The 14484-nt window shown below is 41.3% G+C and overlaps 2 protein-coding genes across 2 annotated transcripts; both read left to right on the top strand.

Annotated features, from left to right (window-relative positions):
* Positions 1 to 1076: 1076 nt before the first annotated feature.
* Positions 1077 to 4026, top strand: LOC308476216 (trefoil factor 3-like). The gene is made up of 3 exons (XM_081003708.1): positions 1077 to 1222; positions 2582 to 2728; positions 3944 to 4026. Exons 1-3 carry the CDS (start codon positions 1156 to 1158, stop codon positions 3955 to 3957), a joined length of 228 nt encoding a protein of 75 aa, XP_080859834.1. The 5' UTR covers positions 1077 to 1155; the 3' UTR covers positions 3958 to 4026.
* Positions 4027 to 5802: 1776 nt separating this feature from the next.
* Positions 5803 to 14302, top strand: LOC308476690 (uncharacterized protein). The gene is made up of 6 exons (XM_081004493.1): positions 5803 to 6002; positions 9134 to 9261; positions 9999 to 10151; positions 10712 to 10867; positions 12330 to 12476; positions 13959 to 14302. Exons 2-6 carry the CDS (start codon positions 9180 to 9182, stop codon positions 14129 to 14131), a joined length of 711 nt encoding a protein of 236 aa, XP_080860619.1. The 5' UTR covers positions 5803 to 6002; positions 9134 to 9179; the 3' UTR covers positions 14132 to 14302.
* The last annotated feature ends 182 nt before the right edge of the window (positions 14303 to 14484 follow it).

Here is a 14484-nt window from a genome sequence, read left to right as displayed (position 1 = left end):
AGCTGCGCAGCCTGCATTCGCTCCATAAGATGCACACACATTTCCCCTTACTTTTTAGGAGGGAAAAAGTGAGTCTTATAGAGCAAAAAATACGGTATATCTCTATCTATATATATATAGTCAATGCCAAAGACCTGATGAAATATTTCTCTCAGAACTACTTCTCTCTGCTGTAACATGTCTCCACATGTTGCCTAAAGCCTTTAGGGTCGGAATTCCTTTGACTAAGTGTGTACCCTGTTTTAATTTCACTGGAAGTGGGTGGGGTTTTTTTGCGATATGTGATTTTTATTGCCATGTATGGTTTTATTTACACACATATACTGAATGAAGGGGCAGCTTAATTCCAATAGATGCCCCAAATTCACTGCTCTGCATACAATTTCTAGGGCAGCCACCAGACCTACCACATTTCTTATGGAGAGCATCTTAGTCATCATCCCCACAGGTAGGGAAAAGGTGGGAGGAAAAAAGACGCACACTGCTTCCAGATAGAGTCTGGCTACTTCCTTAGCTATGCAAAGACCTGCCATTCAGGGCCATCTATCTTAATCCTGCCAACCAAAGGGAATCTGTCAGGTGACACTTGTCTGAACTACCTGACCCAGTCTAGCAGCCTCTTTTCATACCACCAATGTTCACAGAGTTAGGGGGAAATCAAAATGGCAGACATGGGTTTGTATAATACTGGGGATCTCTTTTCAACTGCATGTGTTCTATCTACCCTGGCTCATCAATGAATGGTGTATAAACAGGGTGCATGTCTGATCCCAATAAACAGGGTGTATGTCTAATCCCAAAGCTTACTCCCATGACACACTGGATTTAAAGAGTAAATGCTGGAGCCTTGGGTGGAACCTGCCTATGTGTAAACAGCCTTTAGCAAAGTTTAATATCTGAACCAGTTTTCTTTTCTTTTAGAAGTGCTATCAGGGAAAACCAGTCACAGTGAATGCTGGTAAATGTGTTAATGGTCTAATTTTAATCAAAAAGAGATATCAGGAACAGGATTCCAAAAAGCACCACCTTAGGCAAATATTCTATGAAACCAAGCCAACAAACACAGCCAATATATAAAACAAAACTCTCTCTGGTGTTGTTCTCATTTACAGATTCTCCACCTTCCTTTCCTTGAGGCTGATCACAGACGCTGCAATGGGAAACAAAATGATCTGGGTTCTGGCCATTTTGACCATTGTAGGGCTCAGCAATGCCTTGCTGCGTAAGTGCATGCATTTTCAGTATTTCTTTTATCATTTCTATTATATGAAAAATCAAGTGGCATACAACGAAGCTACACTAGCAGTGCAAGCCTCTGCAGTTCTGCTTGTAGCACTGCAGCCAAAATATCAGTTCTAAAAGGCGGGTGAACTTTCTCTTATATATCGCTAGATGGGGTAGTACTGGAGAGCTATCTAGGAATGCATTTCTGTGCGATTCTAATAAAAAGAAGGCTTCATTCATGTTTATGTTTTAAGCCCCAAACCCTGTATTTTGAAACCAAGAAAACCTGAAGTAGAAGTGTTTAATAATGTGTGAATATTATGAAGTTGGTTTTATTTTATTATAGGAATATAAAAAATAGCTCACCCACATTTACTCTCTGGTTATTTCTAAAGGGGGCAAGAGGTGGGGGGAAATTTGTCATAGAGGGCATTTAGGATGTTGGTAAGTTTGCTCAGACAGGCAGAAATCAGGGACATGCAAAAGAACTGGAATTGGTGCCAAGACATTCCATGTGGCAGTGGATGGATGCTGTGTCTTCTAACCATAGACAGCTTCTGGCTTCTAAATGTCCATATATTCTAAAGCTCCTTTAACAAATATACAGCTCACACTAACCAAATTAGCTCATTAAAAATAGAATTAAAAAGAATGAAAGCTGGGAATTTGTGGCAGCTACTGAATCTTTTGTTATATGGCATATTATGGCATTTTTTCCCAAATATACAAACAAATATACCCATGTCCAATGTTGGATATGTAATATCTCAAATAAAACCATGTGGTAAGCTGAATATGTGTCTGAAAATAATAATTTTGGTTTATCTATATATCAGGCTTTTGAACATTTTGATCTTATTAGTGCGCTCATAATAATCTAGCAACAAGGTTCTGATCATTAAACTTACGTTGCTGCCATAACAAGCCATTGTGTTATTCTCATGAATGAAGAGAAGTTTTCTTCTTTTCTAGAGCAATGATAGGGCAGGTGCTTCTTTAAGAAGTTGTGCTTTCATTCTTCATTCTGAAGTGGGGGCTGTGTGGGTGGCAAACAGGGAACTCTCCCTTCTTCTGGTTTAATATGCTGGCTGTTTGCCATAATAAACGTTGACTGACATTAAAGCAATGAATGATGAAAATACCAGGGTTACTTTTGCATTAAAACTATCAGTGTTATTGTGACTAGAATTGTAATTAGTGTGATGATTACAAGAAGATCAAATAGATGTAATTGTTTTATTTAAAAAGCAAAGGAGTACATGAATTTATGAGGGTGCTTGGTGCCTATATAAAGAGCATTCGTGATCATCTCCCTCACAGAAAACAACTTGTTGATATCAAACTTTGCTTTAAATAGCTTCAGGACAATGCAATGTTCCAGCAAGATCAAGAGAAAATTGTGGCTACCCAGGCATTGGTGAAATTGAATGCAGTGCAAGGCAATGTTGCTTTGATTCAAACGTGATTGATGCCCCCTGGTGCTTCAAACCCATTTCAATAGAAGGTTAGTATCTACAACTCTAATTCATTTTTGGATTCCAGTGTCAAATACAATTAATGTGTGTGATTTTTGGCACATAAAAGTACAATATGAATTTCTTGTTATAAGAGCTTAAATTATTCTAAACATTTTCATTAACGTAACCTTGGCACAAGGCAGGACTGAATCCCAAAATCAGTTGTGCTAGTCTCCTTCTGAAATTACAAGTATTGGTGTTGTGCAGTGGCCTTGTGATGCCAAAGACGTTTCTAATTTTTCTAATTTGTTATTTTCTAATTTGTACGGTGGTTCTCTAATAAAGCAGAAATCGCACCTGAGGGCTTGATCCTCTAACAGATGCATGGAATCTAGGGTTGCCAAGTCACAACCTGGGGAAGAGAGCTGCATCTGAAAAGCTCAGCTCTGTAAACTGCTGCAGCCTCAGAGATGCATATATCACATTCCCCATCTCTCCAGCCACTCTCTCACACACATGTGCTAAACCAGCCCTTTCCCAAACAGGTGCCCTTCAGATATATTCATCAACATCCCAGCCAGCACAGCAATGCTGACTGGGGCTGCTGAGGATTGTGGTCCAAAACATCTGGATAGCACTGCTCTGGGGAAAGGCTGCACTAGATCAGGTTGAAAGGGAAGGATGGAGAAAACAGGTAGTTGGGGATTTGTGTAATTGGGGCAGAGATGGACAGGGCACAGGGCTGGGCTAGCCAGATGCAGAGGCCCCCCGAACCTTTCAAAGTAGAGTAGAAGAAGGAATTTCAGGAGGTGAAGTTGGTATGACAACTGCTCAAGGTGTGGGAGCTCTGTCTTCTTTTGTAGCTGGCCACCCCGTCCCCGATAAAGGTATCTGAGTATTATCTAAATCAAACGAATAACATGACATCAATCATGTTGCAAAATTCCCCACACACTTAAAAGCAGGAGACTGGGAAGTGGACATTGCAATGGCATCACACATCACAATGCAGATTTTGTATTAGCAGATATTAGTACAGGGAAGAGGTTAAAAAAGATGAATGGACTGCTCTTTTGGGTGGCAGCTAAGTGAGCTGTTCTCATCACTACAAATTATATTTATTTTATGTTGATCATTTGGGAAATGTTTGGAACGTGCATCAATATGTTTAAATGAGAATTTTTTTTAAATGCTTGAGGCGAGAAATGCTCTGATGAAGTGGATTGTGTGGCTGATGTTATTCTTTCACTTTCTCCATCCAGAGTGCGTGTTATAAGGAAGGGATTCAGTGATAGTGGGAACCACTTCTCTACACGAAGAAGCTGTGCACAAGGCACTTCATCATCGTGAAGCTGTTTCTTGACAATGTTGGGAACTGAGATCCTGCAGAATTCTGAGATTAATTGAACCACTTAAACCATGCTATAGATTACTTCTTCTGATTCTTCCCCCCTACTGTTCAGCCCTTTGCTCCTTCCTGAAGCAATAAATCAAAGCAAAAGTGTGTTGCGTCCTTAATTTCTGCTTTCCTTCTCTTTCTTTCAAATTCAGACATTTAGTAAGATGCACCCACCCCTCTCTCTATACATGCCTGCCAAGTACTTCTCTATATTGGAGAAATAAGCCTTTCCAATGCACATTTGTGGAGAATTTAGATCAAATGTGCTAGAAGAGCTGTTTTTCTAGGGCAGTGGGCCAGAGAAAAAGAAATTCACACCAATTACTTTCACGTTTTCCCTGAGTTTATGATCATTCCATGTGACAATGGCTGGAGTGTGAGGTTTATTCCAGGGAGTCTTGGCTGTATAAGGGATGAACTGTATCTCTGTCGTGCATTTATTCCCATCTTTGCACATTTTATTGAGCTCAGCCACCATTTATAGCACAGATGGGCAATTTGTGGCTTTCCCCAATGTTGCTGGACTCTAATTCCCAACAATCAGGGATAACATGAGTTGTAGATCATCAATATATGAAGGACCACAGATTTCTCATCTCTGGTTTGTAGACTATACTAGTGTAAGGGAGCATTAGCATCTGGTCTGGTATCTCCATACAAAATCACCACCTACCAAAAAATGCATCCTAATCTTGTGATGGAAGTGTAGAGTGGCTTGTGCTGCCAGACCATAATAGACCATGCAGAACCAGCAGGACAAGTTGATCTTGCTGCAATGGATACCAGCTGCAGTTCCATTTTCAAAGGTTCCCAACAAAAACAACCAGGGCCGGATTTAGATGAAGAGAGGCCCTAGGCTACTCCACTTGTGAGGCCCCTCCCCATCCCCCACCCTCACAACTAGAAGAAAATGGAAGAGTGTTATAAGTGAAGCCAAGGATGATAACAGGTATTTAAAATTCTGCAAGTCACAATTTCTCCTCTAAAGGACACAAGATATTATTGTTAAATACCATGGTGATTTTATAAAATGCAATAACTGAACTTTGTAAACCTTATGTGGAATAAGCATTATTTTTTTAGGAAAATGAAGTTGTAATGTTATTCTTAAAAAAAACCCCAAAGGGCCTGAGTTGCTCTGCCCATGCAAGAAGTTTTGGATTTGCAATTTTGGGAGAGGAGAGACTGTGGAGCGGGCAAGGCCCCTAGATTTAGAGGCCCAAGTTGTCCTGCCCTTGCATGAAGTCTTGGTTTGCAATTTTGGGAGAGGGGAGAATGCCCACTGGGGAGCGGGCTGGCTGGCGAGGCCCCCTAGATATAGTGGCCCTAGGCTTCAGCCTACTTAACCTGTACATAAATGCGGCACTGAAAACAAAGTTGCCTGTAACACTGCATGAAGTATCTTCTGGGAAGCAGTGAATTTGGTATGTGCCTTGCCTTATGTTCTCTGCCCAAATGATTATCTGCCTGGCAACAACTTTGTGCTGCCCTTCAGCATTGCCTCCCAAACAGAACGCTTCCTCCTGGTCGAACTCTGGATGCCAGTACAGCTCCAGAGGTTATGACATATCTGGGTACTGATTGTTCCTCTGGATCGGATTCCTCATAGGTTCTGGTTCGGAGGACAGTAAACTAGCTGAACAGCAGATAAACATTTGGGAAGCTTGGCCTTCTGCCCAGAGCCTGAACTATCACATATAAAAAAGCCCTTTGTCCTTTGTCCTTTTAAAAAATGAAGCTTGTATGCTCAGTTCAGACATGGTGTGACATCACGGCTATTAGACGCTGATCTGCAAACTAAAAGCCATTTTTCAAAGAATAATCCTTGGGACTGAAGAAGACAGGAAATTTTCTGTTATCTAACATCTAGGTCTAGCAGCACCAGAATCAAGCCACTTATGTCTAGCTTCTTACCATTTCAAGTAAGCCAAAATTTCTACGTATTTCTTTTACTTACACTGTACATTACTTTATGTAAATGTCAGGGAACTGCCATCGGCTCAGGGGGGAGAGGGGAAAAGCTGGATGGATTACAGAGAGCCCCCAAAGATCGTGGGAAGCAGCTCCTCCTCAGCGGAGGAGAGTAACCACGCCTCCAGCGGAGAGGAGCTTCAGGGCTCGGAGGAGGCGAGGCGGTGCCAGGACACCTTGCCTGGGCAAAGCGGGGAGGAGAGAGGTCCTCCATTACCCACACCCTCCTTGCGCAGTAAGCTTTCCCGCCGAGAGGGGAGGCACAGATTGGGCGTCAAGAAACAGCTTTGCTGGGAAAGGTTTAAGGACCACCCACTCACGGATTCTGCCAGTGAATGAGCCAGCCATGGGAGAGTGGCGCTCTGGACAGATAAAGTTAATTTTGGCATCAAAAGCAAGGCTTCACAGCCGAGCAGGGAGGCATTTGCCTGCTTGCTCTTAAGCAACTCCTTGGAACCCTAACAGTAAATCATTGCCATATGGTTTCAAATGATGCTTAAAATGTATGCCTCAAAAAACTTTTTATACTATTTTGGAAATAATATCTTTAGGTTAATATTTTTTTTTTACTCTCAAGAGCAAGATCTGGAGTGTTATCATTGTTCATAGTCCCATTCCACAGATCTGTGCACTTAGATGTGAGGCATGTACACATATATTCACCAAATAGATGGCAACACTACAGCAAACTCATCCTCCAAGTGGTGATCCTTAGGTAGCCAATATGACATTATTCCACACACAAGGAGGAGGCATCAGCAGGAGTACAAAAAAGCAAGAAAGTACAAAAAGTCTTGGACCGATGTGGACTCAACATGTTCAGTGGCCACAGAATGCTAAGTGTCTGTTGGCAGGGACATAGAAGATGGGGGAATGGAATGGAAAAGGCCATGACTGGCTTTTTGAAGCACTTTACACAGCAACTTTTTTTTCTTTTCAATTTCCACATGTGATTCTATGATTCAAAGGAATGTCACAGGGACCCAATCCAGCAAGAATTACTCAGAATACTCTGGATCAGGACATTTTTCTTTTATTATGTTGGCTGTGTTTATAAAAACACTGTGCTATATAGTAGTCAATACTGTTCTAATTTCTGGCAGAAACATTTGTGGCAAGTGTTAAACAATTATTGACTGCAACTATATAACTCAGCAGTCTTATAATTTTATATAGTTTACTTAAAGCATGGGGAGCTTATCCCCTAAAACAGATATTTTAGAAGATTGTTGTCCAGTCAGTGCCGGATTTATGTATATACTAAACAAGCTATAGCTTTGGGCCCCACTCTCTTGGCCCCAAAAAAAAATTAAAGAAAAAAACCTGGATGTACATTTCCAAAATATAAGATAAAAAACAAATAAAATAAAACCTACATACAGCAACAGTGTTGTGTGTTGTGTAGGCTCCTATGATGTAAGTAATGGGCCCCGTCTGCTAGTCTGCTCCCTAAAATATCACTGGTTTGTTCATTTCTATATCAATTACTTTTATAAAATACATATTTTGTTATGTGCAAATGGCTTTAGGTCCATAAATTACCATCTAGCATATATTCAACACAAAAAACAGCGACAATTTGTTGTTGACAAAGGACAGATGGACATATAAAGGGCCCCATTACCTTCAGTAGCTTAGAGTCTCATCAAACCTAAATCTGTCCCTGATCCTAGAGTAACAGAAAAGAGAAGAAAAAAGGATTAGCATTAGCATTTAGACTAAGTGCACCATAGTATGAGGCCTGGCCAGCAATGGATGCTGTGTGGCTTGTAATCTTTTCGTACAACCTGGACTGGAATTGCTCTAAGCTCTGGTGAAGTGGAACACACAGAGCACGGCCTTGATTCCCTTTACGTCACAGTGGGAGGAATTCAGTGTAGCACTGAGCAGATCAGTCCAACAACACAATCATTTGCCTTCTCCTGCCTGCTGTTCCAAGGTTTCTCTTGACCCCCCAGAGCCAATTTGTGATCTGTGGAAGACGCCCATGGAGAGTAGAGAGGAGGAAAACCTTAAGGCACTAGCAGAAGTCCCTATGCAGGCTTCTATCGGTGTGACTCATTGATAGAATCCTGCCCGATCCTTACTATCTTTTGGTGCTGGGGCTACTGGCTTCTTGTTTTTCTTGCCACTTTGGTAAAGGAGAAGCAATGATTCCATGTATCATGTGGCTGACTGGTAATGAAGGGATGTAATCAAATGCCAGTTCTTCTCTGAGTAAACCCATTAAAACTAATGGACCTAAGTTAGTCAGGCTCACTAATTTCAACAGGTCTACTCAGAGTAGGATTAGCACTGAATACAACCCAAAGAGTTTTTATTTCAGGCCTTTGTTAGTGTTGTGGAATCATCACATTAAATGCAAACAGAGATTCCTCATTGGCTAGACAGGTGCACTCTGTGTATGCTCATACCATTTATTTCTGAGGCTCATAATTCTAAATCACATCTTCCCCTGCTCTGTTTAAGCTCTGTAGGCTGTGTCATGCTTTGATTGGGTAGAATATTGCGCACACATTTTCCTTTTCAGGAAACTGATCCTGTTTTGTTTTTTAAATAAAAATAAAAGATAAATTAATTTGCAATTCTTCCTGCATTTTGTCACAGTGAGGACTTCATATCATCAGAGTCTCCCACTGCACTTTACAAGCCTGTTGTTGGTTTGAGTACCACATTCCCAAATGTAGAGACAATTAATATTTTTAAACCTCACCCATCTCAAGTGTGACTGGTGAAAGATTGTTCAACACCCTTAAAAGAGTCCATTACTAACGTTCGACTGTAACTCAAGATCATTGAATGAGCTCAACCATTTTAGCATTACAAAGGTCTGCATTACAAAATGTAGGTTATGACAGATTAATTGGCAATTATTATGCATTTAGCTCCATCATAACTTTGGACATAGTCTTGTTTATTTAGGTGAACAAACAGGATCCTCCCAAAAGGACTGAGCACAGGACCCTGTGGGCCGTGAATCTGCCACTGAACAGCATTTTTTCACCAATAAATGAACCAGCTTAAGTATTTGTATTATTTTAATTTAGGGATATAAATGTAATGTAAACATATGTTATTTCAGATCAGTTTTCTTGGAAAGTATTAAAGTGAACAAGCTGGATATAGCAATGGAATGCAAGCAATGGTTACTGTTGGTTGCTGCCCTGTGCTTAGGATCTGTCTGTTCCCAAAATAGAAGACATCCACCATGTAAGTATATATTGCATATAATATTTGTTTCTTAATAAGCAAAAGAAGCCGAGTTAGTGACGAACAGCAAAGTGACAAAACAACAGGCAAATGCAGTCATCTATAAATTGTTAGTAAAATAATTCCCATAGAAGAAATTATTATTTTCTTTCTCTCTATGTGAGGTCAACTGAGGATAACCTTGAGTGCCACTGTTGTAGTCCATAAATTGCTTTAGGCATTCTTATTATAGCTTCATAAACCCATGCTACAGTGCCATGTCCTATAGACACCCACCCAACCACTGTCACCATTACTGTTGACAAAGAGAACAGAAGACAATCCACACTTGCTGATCAAACATTGGTTTCTATAAAATGATAATGTTGGCACCAAAGACAAGGAGACTGTACAAGCCCCTGTGAGGCAGGTATCTTATGGATGTGCAGCAGACTTCTTGCTTGTTGTAATGTTAAGCTCCTGTTACTTATAGGCTGCATTTGCTTATCCCAAACTCTCACATTAAAGCTCAACCAGTTACAGCCAGATAGACTCTTCACAATAGGAGATAGGAGTCTTGTGAATTGGTTGAGATATTTTGAATCCATGAAGAAATGCAAAGTATTAAGGGACCACATGATTTATTTTCTATAAAGCAGCTCACAACATGACACACCAACTGTCCACCCCACATTTGGTTACTTTACAATGGAGTGGTGAATATGGTTGCTCCAAATATAGCAATTCCTTCCAAACAGATGCATGCCAATGTCTGATGGATGTCCAGGCTAGAAAGAGGTGTGATTCCACTTCTGCAGGCATCACTGCAGAGCAATGCACAGAAAAGGGCTGCTGCTTTGATGCAACTGTGCCTGATGTCCCATGGTGCTTCAAACCTTCTGGAGAAAGAGGTAAATGATACACAAAAGGTTTGGGGGAGGAATGGGAAGTAGCTAGGGACAAGGTAGAAATTAGATTCGTATCACATGACCTAATCCACACTTTCTGCAACAATATGAGAACCAAAACACAGCTGTCCAAATTTTGCAAACAATTCCTCCAGTTGTTCACTCTGGATTCATGAATTTAGTGGAGGGCAGGCATGAAATGGAATAGCTAAAATAACTAAAGATGTGCTCCTCATGCTTCCTGGGGGAGGCATTTCAGAGCCTGGTTGCCACCATGGAGCAGCTGGTCTCCTGTGCCATTTTACAGCACACTTCAAATAAAGAATGCACTTGGAGCAGGGCTTTGCATCTTAACACATGGGACACGCTGCAGTGGGAAGAGGCAGTCCTTCGGCTGTTTGGGCTCTGTGCCAGGGGGTGGGGTCTAAGCTCCAGGACCTTGATTTAGGTCCTTGGATTTTGGTTTTGATGAGCTTCATTTAAGCCAACAAGGAGTTATTTCTCAACCTAGGCTGAAAGCAACATTACAAGCTGCCTAAAACATGGCATATGGTTTCCAATAGCTTCACTCCGATATGTAAAGAGAATGACTGAACCGCAAGCAAGAGTGGACTGTGGCTATCAAGGGATCACGCGCAAGAGGTGCAAAAGGATTGGGTGCTGTTTTGACCGAAAGGCTTCTGACACATCAATGTGCTTCTATCCCCCAGTGAATGAGGGTAATGACTTTGTGTTGATATTCTCCGAATTCAAGAAGAGATATATAAGCCCATTCACAATCATGTTCCTTTAAGTTCTTATGTAACCTGGTGTCACGTAAACAATCAATAGCTTTGTCACAAATATGTTGTTGTTGTTGTTGTTGTTGTTGTTGTTATTACAGTGGTACCTTGGGTTACATACACTTCAGGTTACATACGCTTCAGGTTACAGACTCCGCTAACCCAGAAATAGTACCTCGGGTTAAGAACTTTGCTTCAGGATGAGAACAGAAATCGTGCGGTGGCAGCGGCGCGGCAGCAGTGGGAGGCCCCGTTAGCTAAAGTGGTACCTCAGGTTAAGAACAGTTTCAGGTTAAGAACGGACCTCCGGAACGAATTAAGTACGTAACCAGAGGTACCACTGTATTATTATTATTATTATTATTATTATTATTATTATTATTACACCCCGTCCATCTGGCTGGGTTTCCCCAGTCACTCTGGGTGGCTTACAGCACATGTAAAACATAGTAAAATATCAAACATAAAAAAACTTCCTGATACAGGGCTGTCTTCAGATGTCTTCCAAAAGTTATGTAGTTCTTTATTTCCTTTACATCTGAAGGGAGGGCACCACTACTAAAAAGGCCTTCTGCCTGGTTCCCTGTAATTTCACTTCTCACAGTGAGGGAACCAGCAGAAGACCCTTGACGGAGGACCTCAGTGTCTGGGCTGAGCAGTGAGGATGGAGAGGCTCCTTCGGATATACTGGGCCGAGGCTGTTTTGGGTTTTAAAGATCAGCACCAACATTTTGAATTGTGCTTGGAAACGTACTGGAAGCCAGTGAAGATACTTTAGGACCAGTGTTATATGGTCCTGGTGGCCACTCGCAGTCACCAGTCTAGCTGTCACATTCTGAATTAGTTGTAGCTTCCAAGTCACCTTCAAAGGTATCCAAGCGAGAGATAACCAGGGCATGAACCTATTGAGGACTGGTTAATGGAAAAGGAGAGTTCCTGTTCCACAGCCTGTTTCTTCCCCAAGAGAGCACAAGGCAGGCAACAGTAAGCCTCACTGGCTGAGGATAGCTCAGTCAGTAAAGCATGAGACTCTTAATCTCAGGGTCATGAGTTCAAGCCCCACATTGGGGAAAGGATTCCTGCATTGCAAGGGATGGGACTAGATGACCTTTGTGGTCTCTTCCAACTCAACAATTCTGTGATCTCTGTTCAGAACACTGCCTCCTCCAAATTCCAGTCCAATGTAGAAGAGGACTCCTATCCACATGATAGTGAGAAAATAGGATTGGGCCCAACCCTTTGACCAGTTAATTGTTTCTGCCTAAGTCATGGTCCATAACAAGTCTTTTAATGGTTTGTGTATTCTATGGTTAAAATAACCGAACAGATAAATACATGAAAGGCACATCAATAGAAGTAATGGAAGGCTGGCAGTAACATGATTCATTCTTCTGAACAGTTTCCCAGCATTGTGTAATGGACATGAGCGCAAGGGAAGACTGTGGATACCCAGGCATCACTGCCGAGGAATGCCAAGGAAGAGGATGCTGTTTCAATTCATATGTTGTTAGTACTCGGTGGTGTTTTTACCCAACATCCGTAACAGGTAACAGAGCAGCAACTTGCTTGTGACAACAGATGTGTTTGAAATAGAGAGGGATGAAGTATGCCTACAGAGAGCAGTGTAGGGACAGCATCTTGATCCATGTCCATAGAGATTCTGTCCTGGAATGAGAATACCAAAATATTGGACGGACTATAATATTGCATTTACTTATTGTTGAGATATCACATTTTTATTGCAAAATCCATATTTTCCAGAAATAAAAGTAATGGAATAATGAGGATTTTGCCCTCTGTATTTTGAATATTCTGATTGTATTTGGCAAGTTAGTGTTAGCACAGGCATTGTCTGGTTGCTACTGGAACTGTTTCCAAGGATACTGGACTGCAACTACAGTCTTCTGCCATTTTAATTTTTTTTAGTTGCCCATTTTTCTCCCCACCACTTCAATTCTGTGTGTATAGGATATGACATCATGTCTCCAGCCCCAGTGTCAGCTGACTCCAGCTTCAATTATTTTATTTGTAAAAAAAAAAATCTTTTTGGACAAGCACTGTGAAGAGATGTGCTGGTCAGGTGCCATCTTCATTCTCCTTAATGTGTCTGGGCCCCACTCCATCACAGAAACAGTGAGGTGAGTCCCAGAGGCATTGGGAATGATTAAGATGGCAGCAGCTGCTACTCTCTCATCTAGTACTTGTCTTAAGAACTCTGGTCTGAGGAGGAGCCAGAAAGGTAGAGCTGCCCTGCTTTCAGCATCATGGCCCACCGCTATTGCCAACCACCCACACCCACTGTCATCAGCTTCCTGGTAAGCTTGGGAGAGTATCAGAGTGATGCTAAGAGGAGCTAACTGAAGGGCACCCGGCCAAAGCTCTGCCCCCCCCCCAATCCTAGTGCTGGCCCTCGATAGCACATCTTGTAAAAACAACAACTTATGATTGTAGAAATAAATTGAAGTAAACTAAAGATCCAATAGGTTTGCAGAGTATTTTATATCAAAAGCCTTTCCCATTTATTTTTCATTTGAATGTATCTTCTTCCTTTACTTCAAAACATATCAGGATCTTATGCATTCTAGAACTCAGACATATCCAATAATACTGGGAGGAAATAGGCAGAAGAACAAATTTACATTGCAGGGTGCAGAAGCTTTCCTGGCTATTAAAGTAGATCAGCATCTACTTTAATAGCCAGGAAAGCTTCTCTCCTCCATGTATAGAGGGATCCAGGGATCCATCCTTCCTTCCTTCCTTCCTTCCTTCCTTCCTTCCTTCCTTCCTTCCTTCCTTCCTTTTGGAGTCTTCAGCCTTTCACAGTATAAAGTAAATTCCCCCCTGCAGTGTAAAGCTGTATGGTCCAGAACCTCATCAGCTTGTGTGAGAGTACTATAATATAATATAGACAAAAACTGATTCACATTCATAGAGGAATTATGGGGCAGCTTTACTTTTTTAAAAAACAAAACAAAAACAAAAAACCCAGAGTCAAAAGTTCTTCTTTCTCATTCTTTTTCATTTTAAGGACCTCCCAAGATGTGTGGAATGGCACCAAACAAAAGGGTGGGTTGTGGATTCCCTGGCATCTCTGCTGATGAATGCTTGAAGAAAGGATGCTGCTTTGAACATTACCAGTATGCCCAAAATGTTCCCTGGTGCTTTGAACCTTTGGCGAGGCAAGGGAATTTTTCACTATGAAGAACTGGAAGTTGTTTGGGGTGGCTGAAGAGGATGCTCTGCAGAATAAGGGGCCACAGGATTTCCCTTGCACTACATTTTTGTCTCACCTTTTCCATTCCCATATGTATAAATAGCAAGAAGGAGCCCTTATATGCTATGCTAAAATATATTAAAATATCAAAATGTCCAGTGTTCATCTTTGTTGGGTTGTCTGACACTAGTTCTAATTTCTCCAGTAGGAAGAATGTGAGCATATGTACTAGAAATAATAATAAATAATAAATAACAGATCAGTGGGAGGCTCGAGAGACTAAGATTAGCCCAGCACCAGCCAGTTCATGCAACTAAATTAATACATTTGGAATAAGGAT

The sequence above is a fragment of the Podarcis pityusensis genome, assembly GCF_964106645.2.
Source record: "Podarcis pityusensis genome assembly, chromosome: 4".
Classification (NCBI taxonomy): Eukaryota; Metazoa; Chordata; class Lepidosauria; order Squamata; family Lacertidae; genus Podarcis; species Podarcis pityusensis.
Note: the sequence above shows the minus strand (reverse complement) of the source record. Positions and strands in the feature narration are given on the sequence as shown.